General features: G+C 49.8%; 1 protein-coding gene across 1 annotated transcript in view; it reads left to right on the forward strand.

Annotated features, from left to right (window-relative positions):
* mtfp1 (mitochondrial fission process 1) overlaps window positions 1-3,149 on the forward strand; it is a 6,070-nt gene extending 2,921 nt beyond the window's left edge. The window contains exons 2-4 of the mRNA XM_080529948.1: window positions 1,165-1,292; window positions 1,952-2,184; window positions 3,070-3,149. Coding sequence (XP_080386074.1) covers window positions 1,165-1,292; window positions 1,952-2,184; window positions 3,070-3,139 — 431 coding nt within the window. The 3' untranslated portion in view covers window positions 3,140-3,149. The remainder of the gene's footprint in view (window positions 1-1,164; window positions 1,293-1,951; window positions 2,185-3,069) is intronic.
* The last annotated feature ends 6,095 nt before the right edge of the window (window positions 3,150-9,244 follow it).

The following is a 9,244-nucleotide window of genomic DNA, read 5'->3' on the forward strand; positions in this document are numbered from 1 at the left end:
GGACCTGTAGGTAAACTCCTGTGTTTGCAGTTAATACAGCAGGGTATACTCTTGTGAGCTGTATACAGAGGGGTACCAAGTGTGGCCACAGGGGGGCAGCACAGGCCCAACAGGCAGCAGAGGGTCTGGAACAGGTTTAATGACAGACCAAGGGCATCATGGTTAGTCATGCAGCCCCAGTTGGAGGGGGACACTGCTGCATATTCCCTCCAAAAGGTCACAGCCTATTGTCACAGAACAACAAGGTGGGGGGGGGGGGGGGGGGTTATAGAGTGGCGAGATGTGTCGTCACTTACATAATTATTATAAATTCACTGTTCAACGAACAGGAATGTTTCCCCGATTGTTATTAAAGCCAGAACTTTCAAAATGTGTAAACAATTATTATAATTCTTTTCTAAAATGGGTCCATTTCAAAGACAGTCTTTTAGCCTTACCATTGTTTTACATGTCACAACGGTTGTTCTTCATGAGAATGAGTCATAACATTGGTGATTCATCTGAGAAGCCGTTGACTGTCTCGGGTTCGTGATAAATTTCAATTATATTAAGTTGTATAAATTGCCACCGATACAATGGCCTATGGCCAAATTCACGAGGAATTTCATAGTAGGCATGAGAGGTGCGTGAGCTCCTTGCTACCCTATTGCTGCTAACCAGAACTCAAATAAAAGTGAATATTAATGCCCCCCCCCCTAACATGGCAGACCTCCAAGAGGGAAATTGGAATTATTATTCTAATACATAATGATTCACCTCAGGCCTCCCCAGCCCCCCGAGACCCCCCCCCCCCCCCCCTCCTGTGGGCTCTGTGCTATGATTTGTTTAGAGGGCTCTCACAACAGAGAGGCTATTAAAGTCTTAATTGCGCTCGTATCTTACCCTGGCCTGCCGTGTGTGTGTGTGTGTGTGTGTCTCTGTGTGTCTGTGTGTCTGTCTGTCTGTGTGTGTGTGTGTGTGTGTGTGCGCGTGTCTGTGTGCGTGTCTGTGTTTGTCTGTCTGTTTGTGTGTCTTTCTGTCTGTCTGTGTGTCTGTGTGTGTGTGTCTGTGTGCGCGTGTCTGTGTTTGTCTGTTTGTGTGTCTTTCTGTCTGTCTGTGTGTCTTTCTGTCTGTGTGTGTGTGTGTGTGTGTCTGTCTGTGCGCGTGCGTCTGTGCCCGCTGCAGGCTATGCCAACGAGGTGGGCGAGGCGTTCCGGGCCCTGGTGCCAGTGAGCGCGGTGTGGGCCAGCTACGCCGTGGCCACCGTCTACGTCTCGGCCGACGCCCTGGATAAAGGAAAGAAGGCCGCCGCGGTGAGGAACCGTGATGATGAAACACAGTTTTATTCCCCCCCTTTATTAAAAGACCCTGTTCTTCTCCTGTTCCGATTCCCATTCTAATCCGTGTGGACGGATTTCTGGGTACGTCAATACATCGTACGTGTATTTTTAGAGGTCCGTCCGCGGGATTTTGTTTTCGTAACATTTTTCCATTGGCAACACCGAGGAATGCTCTCCCCAGAGTCCTTCCAAGTGACATCGCCTTTCTCCCCGCGCACACACACCAAAGGAAGAGGGGAATGTTTCTCATTAAGAAAAAAACCCACAGAGAGCCTCTGTCACAGAGAGAAAAACACTTAGAGTACAGGGGGGAGGCTGGCGGAGGCGGGAATCGGAGGACAGGCTCGTTGTAACACGCGGAACGGCACGGAGGAGCGGTGTTTGAGTGGTTGATAGCGCTCCTCACTCCGTTCCCAAAACACACGTGGTGTTGGACGCCGCGCCTGATGCCGTCCCGTGCGTTACAAGGAGCCTGTCCTCCGATTCCTACCTCCACCAGCCTCCTCTGAGAAAGTAGCATACTATACATACCATAGTCCTTACGCACCTGGCTGTGTGTGTGTGTGTGTGTGTGTGTGTGTGTCTGTGTGTCTGTGTCTGTGTCTCTGTGTGTGTGTGTCTCTGGTGTGCAGGCCCACGGGGACAACCCTGGCAAGACCACCAAGGTGGCGGCGGCGGTGGTGGACACGTTCGTGTGGCAGGCGCTGGCGTCCGTGGCGATCCCCGGGTTCACCATCAACCGCGTGTGCGCCGGCTCCCTCTACCTGCTGGGCCGGACCACCCGCCTGCCCCTCCCCGTACGCAAGTGGACCACCACGGCCATCGGCCTCTCCACCATCCCCTTCATCATCACCCCCATCGACAGGTGTGTGTGTGTCTGTGTCTGTGTGTGTGTGTGGGTGTGGGTGGGTGTGTGTCTGTGGGTGTGTGTGTGTGTGTGTGTGTGTGCACGTGTGTGTGCGTGTGTGTGTCTGTGCGTGCGCATGTCTGTCTGTGTCTCCATGTGTGCAAGAAATGGAGAGAGAGAGAGAAAACAAGTGTGTGTGTGTGTGTGTTCGCCTGCGTGTCTGTCTCTCTCTCTCTCTCTCTCTCTCTGTGTTTGTGAGAGAGAGAAACAACAGCCGTGAGTGAGAGGAGAGGTACCCGTGAGGGTGTTAGAGTACAGTAGTGTGTGTTTTGGCATGTTTGTTGATTGATGTGCGGCGAGCCAAGGTTCTGGGTTCTGGCCTGCCAGTGTTTGTGTACGCGCGGCGCCCAGCGAGAAGAAGAGGACATCTGCACATCGTCACCGACAACGGTAAAGAGTCATAATTCCCAGGGTGGCGTGCTGATATAGAGGCGGACGAGCCTTTCTGCTTTGGGAAGAGGTGACATTAACGGCCCGGCGCTGTTATCGATTTTATCGGAAGCCGGTCGCACCGACGATGGATTTGTAGCCGTCCCCTCTCAGAGGCGGGACGAGGCTGGGAGCCGCTCTAAACCTTGGATGGGTGTATTATATGGATTATTATCCCATTCCTTGGCTCTCTGTGTGTGTGTGTGTGTGTGTGTGTGTGTGTGTGTGTGTGTGTGTGTGTGTGTGTGCGTGTGTGTGTGTTTTTGTGTGTGTGTGTGTGTGTGTGCGTGTGTGTGCGTGTGTGTGTGTTTTTGTGTGTGTGTGTGTGTGTGTGTGTGCGTGTGTGCGTGAGAAAGAGAGAGAGAGATCTTAATCTCCTTCCTCTTCTCTTCTCTTCTCTTTACTCTCCCACAGGGGGGTGGACTACCTGCTGGACTCCAGCCTGCGTAAGGTGTATGGTGGGGGGGAGAAGCACGAGCCATAGGGACCAGAAGGTGCAGCACCCCCCCCTCCCCTACCCAGGAGGGACCCCCCCCCCTCCCCTCTGGACTCCTGGTCCAGCCAGAACCCCTCACCCTGACCCAACCAGGTCTTCATCCCTGGTCCCTCTGCTGTTAGTGACCAGGACCCCTACTTTGGCCCCTTGGCCCCCGGGGGCCCCCTGTCCTAGCCCAGACCCCTACCCCCACCCTGGGCCCCTGTCCTCTGCTGTTAACCCACCCAGAAGGGACCCCCCGCCCCCTGTCTTAGCCCAGACCCCTACCCGCACCCACACCCCCACCCTGGGCCCCTGTCCATGCTGTTAACCCACCCACACCCCCACCCTGGGCCCCTGTCCTCTGCTGTCAACCCACCCAGAAGGGACCCCCACCCTGCCCTCTGTTGAAGAAACATCACTGAAGCACAAAGCCAAGCCAGCAGGGCCCCGCACCACTCCAGTCCTGAAGGGAAGGCCATACAGTACACACTACAGGGCTTCCACACATGGCTGTGCTGTGCTGTGCTGTTTTTACTGTTTTCCCCCACATTTGCCTTTCCAGCAGCACTGTTACAGCAACTATGGTGAATGCCTCACTGGCCAGCACAGTACAGCTCGGCTTGGCTCAGCTCGGTTTGGCTGTCTTGTGTAAAAAGGATATGAGTCTTACTAGTCAGCTACCAGATGCTCCTCTCCCCCTCCACCATGTGTCCATCCTCCTCCTCCTCTCCTCTCCTCCGACTGATCTGGACCGTAGAAACTAGCTCGTCCATGGCGGGGGGGGGGGGGGGGGGGGGTTGGAGGATGTAGAAAAGAGAGGTTGAGTCCAGTAGATTCTGTTTTGACCCTCCTGGACTGGAGTTGATCCCCCTGCTGTCGGCCTATACAGACTCACCTCCTCCTACACACACATTCACATTCACACACACATCACTCACACACATACACACAGACATTCACACGCACGCATACACACATTCACGTACACACATACTCAGAGCCATATACTGAGACGGCTGGGTAAATTATGTTGGGTCAGCGCCGTTAAGACGCGAGTTTTTAGTTTGAGTTTTTTAAGAGTTTTTTTTTTTGTCATGGGTGGAATCCTAAGTTAAGATCTGCATGCAACTCTGACACTTGTGTAAGTCTTACGTTGATGTCAATGGGAAATGAACGCAATGATCGGAGCTTCGCCCCGCAGATCTGGAGCGAGGATTCCACCCTGTCCGTGTGACGTCTAACTAGGTTTGTTTGTGTTGCTCATTTCTGCCTCGAAACGAATGTGTACAGGTGCCTGTCACTGGGGAATAGACATTATTTACAAACAATATTGTCACGCACGTTTCACGGGTTCAATCGCGAGTCTATTCCCAAGCTGTCATTCTCTGCTACCGCCAACAGGTACAGAGGACTTGATGAACACCAACAAAGCACTGTGATAGTGTAACATGATCTATGCAGGAAGTGCATTTCTACGGGAATATGCATAAGATAGTACAGTTGTTGCCCAGGCTTTAAGCTTCTCTGATAGAGGAACTCAAGGGTATGCTCTGTTGCGCGGCACTATGCAAGGAAACCAGGTCATCGTGTACAATAATGGGAATCGCTACAGTAAGGGAAAATGGATATTCATGTGACATACTGAATATGGAAAACTGTTGCCAACTGTTCAGACGTTTAGCAATACTCCTTATGTAATCCGTTTTTAAGTCAGTTTCTGTGCTGAGAGTAGTTTGCTTTTTAAGTGAAGGGAGAGAGAACCCCACAGGGAATGAAAATGCAAACGACTTTGTGATTGTTCGTGAACGCTGTTTTCTTTTTCAAATGAATTTTCATCACAGTTCATATTGTAATGTGGCATTTTAAACATTATAAATGTCATCCTGGAAACAAGGGAATGTTTGATTTTGTTTAAACAACATGTTCCACATCATATTTTCTCTATGATTGAATATTCTTATATTACGGTGTGTGTTGTCAGCCTTAACGTTCCAAAAATGTTTTGCGAACCAGCTACCATTACTTTTAGTTTCCAGAGAATTGGAAACACATTTTAGTTTTTATTACAAAATGTGACTGTGAGTAATAACTTCTCATTGAAAGTTAAAGCTCTAGTACACTGTAATGGGCAGCTATAACGTAGCTACCCTCTTCTTCTATGAAAAGGTCTTTAAAAGTACTGTAAAAACAAACTGTACTGTATATATGTGTCCAAATAAATTAATGAATGAATGATGTCAACATCTGCCTTTTTCTTTACTCAAGCGCTGATACATCCATCATTTTCCAATATGTATTCCTATATATTTAATATTTATCATATTCAAACTTTCCTATACAACCGGAACAACATTAAAATGACAAAGTACTAGGACTTTGGCAGTTACATACTGTACCACAATCCAACTAATACCCTTATCTTATTCCCTTCTCATACCCACCCTAATACCCCTCTCACCCTGCCAATACCCCTCTCATACCCCCCCTAATACCCTCTCTCATACCCCTCTCACCCCGCCAATACCCCTCTCATACCTTCCCCTAATACCGCTCTCTCATACCCCCCCTAATACCCCTCTCTCATACCCCTCTCATACCTTCCCCTAATACCCCTCTCTCATACCCCTCTCAAAACCCCCCTAATACCCTTCTCATCCCCCCCTCTCATAGCCCTCTAAAACCCCTCTCTCATAGCCCTCTCATACCCCTCTCACCCCCCCCCCCCCTAATAGCCCTCTCTCTGGCTGGTCCAGTTGTAACTCTTTAACAGCATGACTCCCTAGCAACACGCAGCAGCACACAACCGTCCCCGTGTAGCACCAGATAATTCTGATTGACAACTCCCGCCAAGAGAAATTGTTGAGTCATTGTGTCTGTGGTTAGACTGTAAGGTCTAGCAAAGCAGAACCAGTCACTGCTTTCATTTCAAATGACAGCGGAGGCATTGAGAAAAATATCCGCGGCTCTTTCTGCAGTCGCAGTTTTCACTCACAGTGCAATCCTCAGTCTATTCAACTCTCTGGCATGATAGATGGTTTAACCTATCACATGTCTGCAGTGATATTGTCAAAGCCAATCAGATCAAAGAGCTTATCGAGTAAACCCGGTGGCAGTAATTTATCCTGATTGAGTGAGTGATCCACAGCTGACAGCAATTCTTCTGATTAAGCTCTGGAGCTGCCATAAAATGTCAAGCTAGGTTTGAGTCCTGGCATAGAGTCAGAATCATGTTGATGCTTCACAGTGTTGTGTTTCTGGTCGCTGTCAGCGCTACTGTGGCCCAAACTGGTGGTAAGCCCTTTCAAATACTTGCTGTTTCACCTTTTGCTGTGTATCGAGAACATTCAACGCCTGAGGTTTAATTCTCATCTGTCTGTCTTCCACCGAGAACTTGTAGGAATTATATATGGTGATTGGTTCACTGATGGGTATCAACCATACGGTGAGGTCGAGATGGTACCCGCCCAGGGCAGAGAGATGGTCCCACCCAAGGGCAGAGACATCGTCAGAGAGATGGTCCCCGCCCAGGGCAGAGAGATGGTCAGAGACATGGTCCCCGCACAGGACAGAGACATGGTCAGAGACATGGTCCCCGCCCAGGGCAGAGAAATGGTCAGAGACATGGTCCCCGCACAGGACAGAGACCTGGTCAGAGACATGGTCCCCGCACAGGACAGAGACATGGTCAGAGACATGGTCCCCGCCCAGGGCAGAGAAATGGTCAGAGACATGGTCCCCGCACAGGACAGAGACATGGTCAGAGACATGGTCCCCGCACAGGACAGAGACATGGTCCCCGCACAGGACAGAGAGATGATCCCATCCCTGGACAGAGAGATGGTCCCTGCCCAGGGCAGAGCGGTCCCCCCACCCCCACCTGCTGCGGAGTCTCTTAGTAATGAACAAGGTACGTCTAACCTGGCCACCTCAACACATCATTGCACGGTGCATTCAAGTGCTCATTGGAAACCTGTCCCAGACTTCAAGCTCCCAAAATGTCACCTTATTGAGTGACTGAGATGGCTCCAAATGGGGGGTAAAATGTGATCTCAGTTTTCTAGTGGGACATTTGAGTTTGCTGTCTTGGAGGAGCACTTGAATGCAGAATTGGTGTGTTACTATCTACACTAGTGTACCTTGTAAAATGCATGGCTGGTGTGGATATTGAAACAACCTTTGTTTTGTATCTAAGGTAATGAACCCATTGCAGATATAACACTAAATGTATGGACAGTGTGTACGCCGATAATATGCAAGGAACTTTTCCTGGATACATGGTGTACAGGTTTTTTGCCCTTGCTTGTTTGCTATGCGCCAGTGGTCCTCCCCCTGGGGGCCCCTGGCTGCCCCGTGTGCCTGGTCTATTCCACCGCCAGGGCACCTGCTTGGCCGTCCTTGTGCGGGGCCTTTATGGTCTGTGCTTGCTTGGCTGGGCCGGGTGTGCTGGTGGTGGGGCGGGCTGGGTGTGTGGGGCGGCGGGGGCTCCCCGAGGGTGGGTGTGGGGGCCCACCGCTGGGTGCTAGTAGGCAAACTGGTTAGTAGTTGCTCTGTGTAGAGGGCTGCAAGGGAATTTTCCTGGCTACATAGTGTACAGGTTTATACTTTTGCTTGCTTGCGGCTCTGTCAGTATGTGAAGCGCTTTGAGTTGCATCTTGTAAGAAATGCGCTATACAAATACAATTTGATTTGATTTGATTGACCATTTTACCTCTAAAGCACATTGAATTGCATATAAATAAAGTTTGGTTTGACTGTTCCTTCCCTGTGTGTCCCAGGTCCGAGTGGATCTCACGTGTGGGTCCCCGTCCTGGTGGTCCCTATGGTTCTGCTGACGGCCATGGGAGTTCTGGGTTTCGCCTACTACATGTTTGTCTGGAGGGGCGGGAGGATGGGTTATCGACCCACCCAGGACCTTCTCTCTAAGACTTGATCCACTTCCCCCTCCCCTCTGCTTAATTTAAGAATAAATAATTGTGTATATATAGTGAATCCTCATGTGTCGTTTCATTGTCCTCTGGCCTAGATGCTTACACAACTCGTACTTTTTCTGTGTCAAAGTTGTTTACATGTAACGGCCATGAGGGGGCTCTACATGCTTAGCTGATGTCAATGCAGCTGTTCCAATACTGCTGGGGACTGACCACGATCCCATGACAAATCTGGGGCCCTTCTAAATGAATCAATCCTTACTTGTAGAAATCATTGATCTGACCCTACATGAAGGGTGGAAACAAAGCAATGAAGAGCTTGCTTTGACCAGTCCACTCACGTTATACATCAGTGATTTTCCTCAAGGGAGGAAAAGATTGACTTTGAAGGTATTGAAACTGCTTGTTCACATGGATTTGGTCCAAGTTAGGGAGTTTTAGAGAGGATGTGCTGATCTTGTTGACTTGCAGTAACTAGACCACTTTGTTTCTCATTGATGGTTCTGATGCGTCCAGTACCCAGGGTGTGGGATTGCATTTGTCAGCTTTTAATGCCACATATGGGACTTCCCATCCTTACACAGAACATTTCATAGTACCCTCAAGCTACACATGGGTCTTTGAACAATCTATAGCCTAATTGTTTAGAAAAGCTTCCTAGCCCGTTTCTTTAGTAGGCTAGGTCATCACATGCACCAACCTCAAGCATTGGAACACTTTTTTGTCTTTGCAACCCTGCCCCCCCTCTGCTGCTCCTTTTCCATCTTTCCTCTGTCAGTCTCCCTCTTTTTTCCCCTCCTTCCCTGCCTTGGGCCAGCATCTCCCTCTTATCATAATCAGACTTGTGTCTCAATGGACAGATTGAAGAGAGGAGTGTATCCGTACAGTAGCGGCCCATTCTGCTAGAGTAATGTTTTAATTCGGTTGTGAGATGACCGGCCTGAGATCAAATCCACAAACATTTATTATGAGGCTCCCTTGAGCAATATCAGGTGGCATTAGGAGGCCCTGGGAGACAAAGAGCTGATGAATTGAATTAATCTCCTCTCTTGTGATGGATGGCGCTGTTCACAGAGGCCTGAGAAAATAGGACCATTGTTCATCTGTCACTCTGATAGCTACGTCCCCCTTTGATTTGTGCCTGGGCTCTGAAGGCCACAAGTGGCCAAGAGAGCCCCCCCCC

Source organism: Nansenia antarctica, assembly GCF_963989245.1.
Source record: "Nansenia antarctica genome assembly, chromosome: 4".
Lineage (NCBI taxonomy): Eukaryota > Metazoa > Chordata > Actinopteri > Argentiniformes > Microstomatidae > Nansenia > Nansenia antarctica.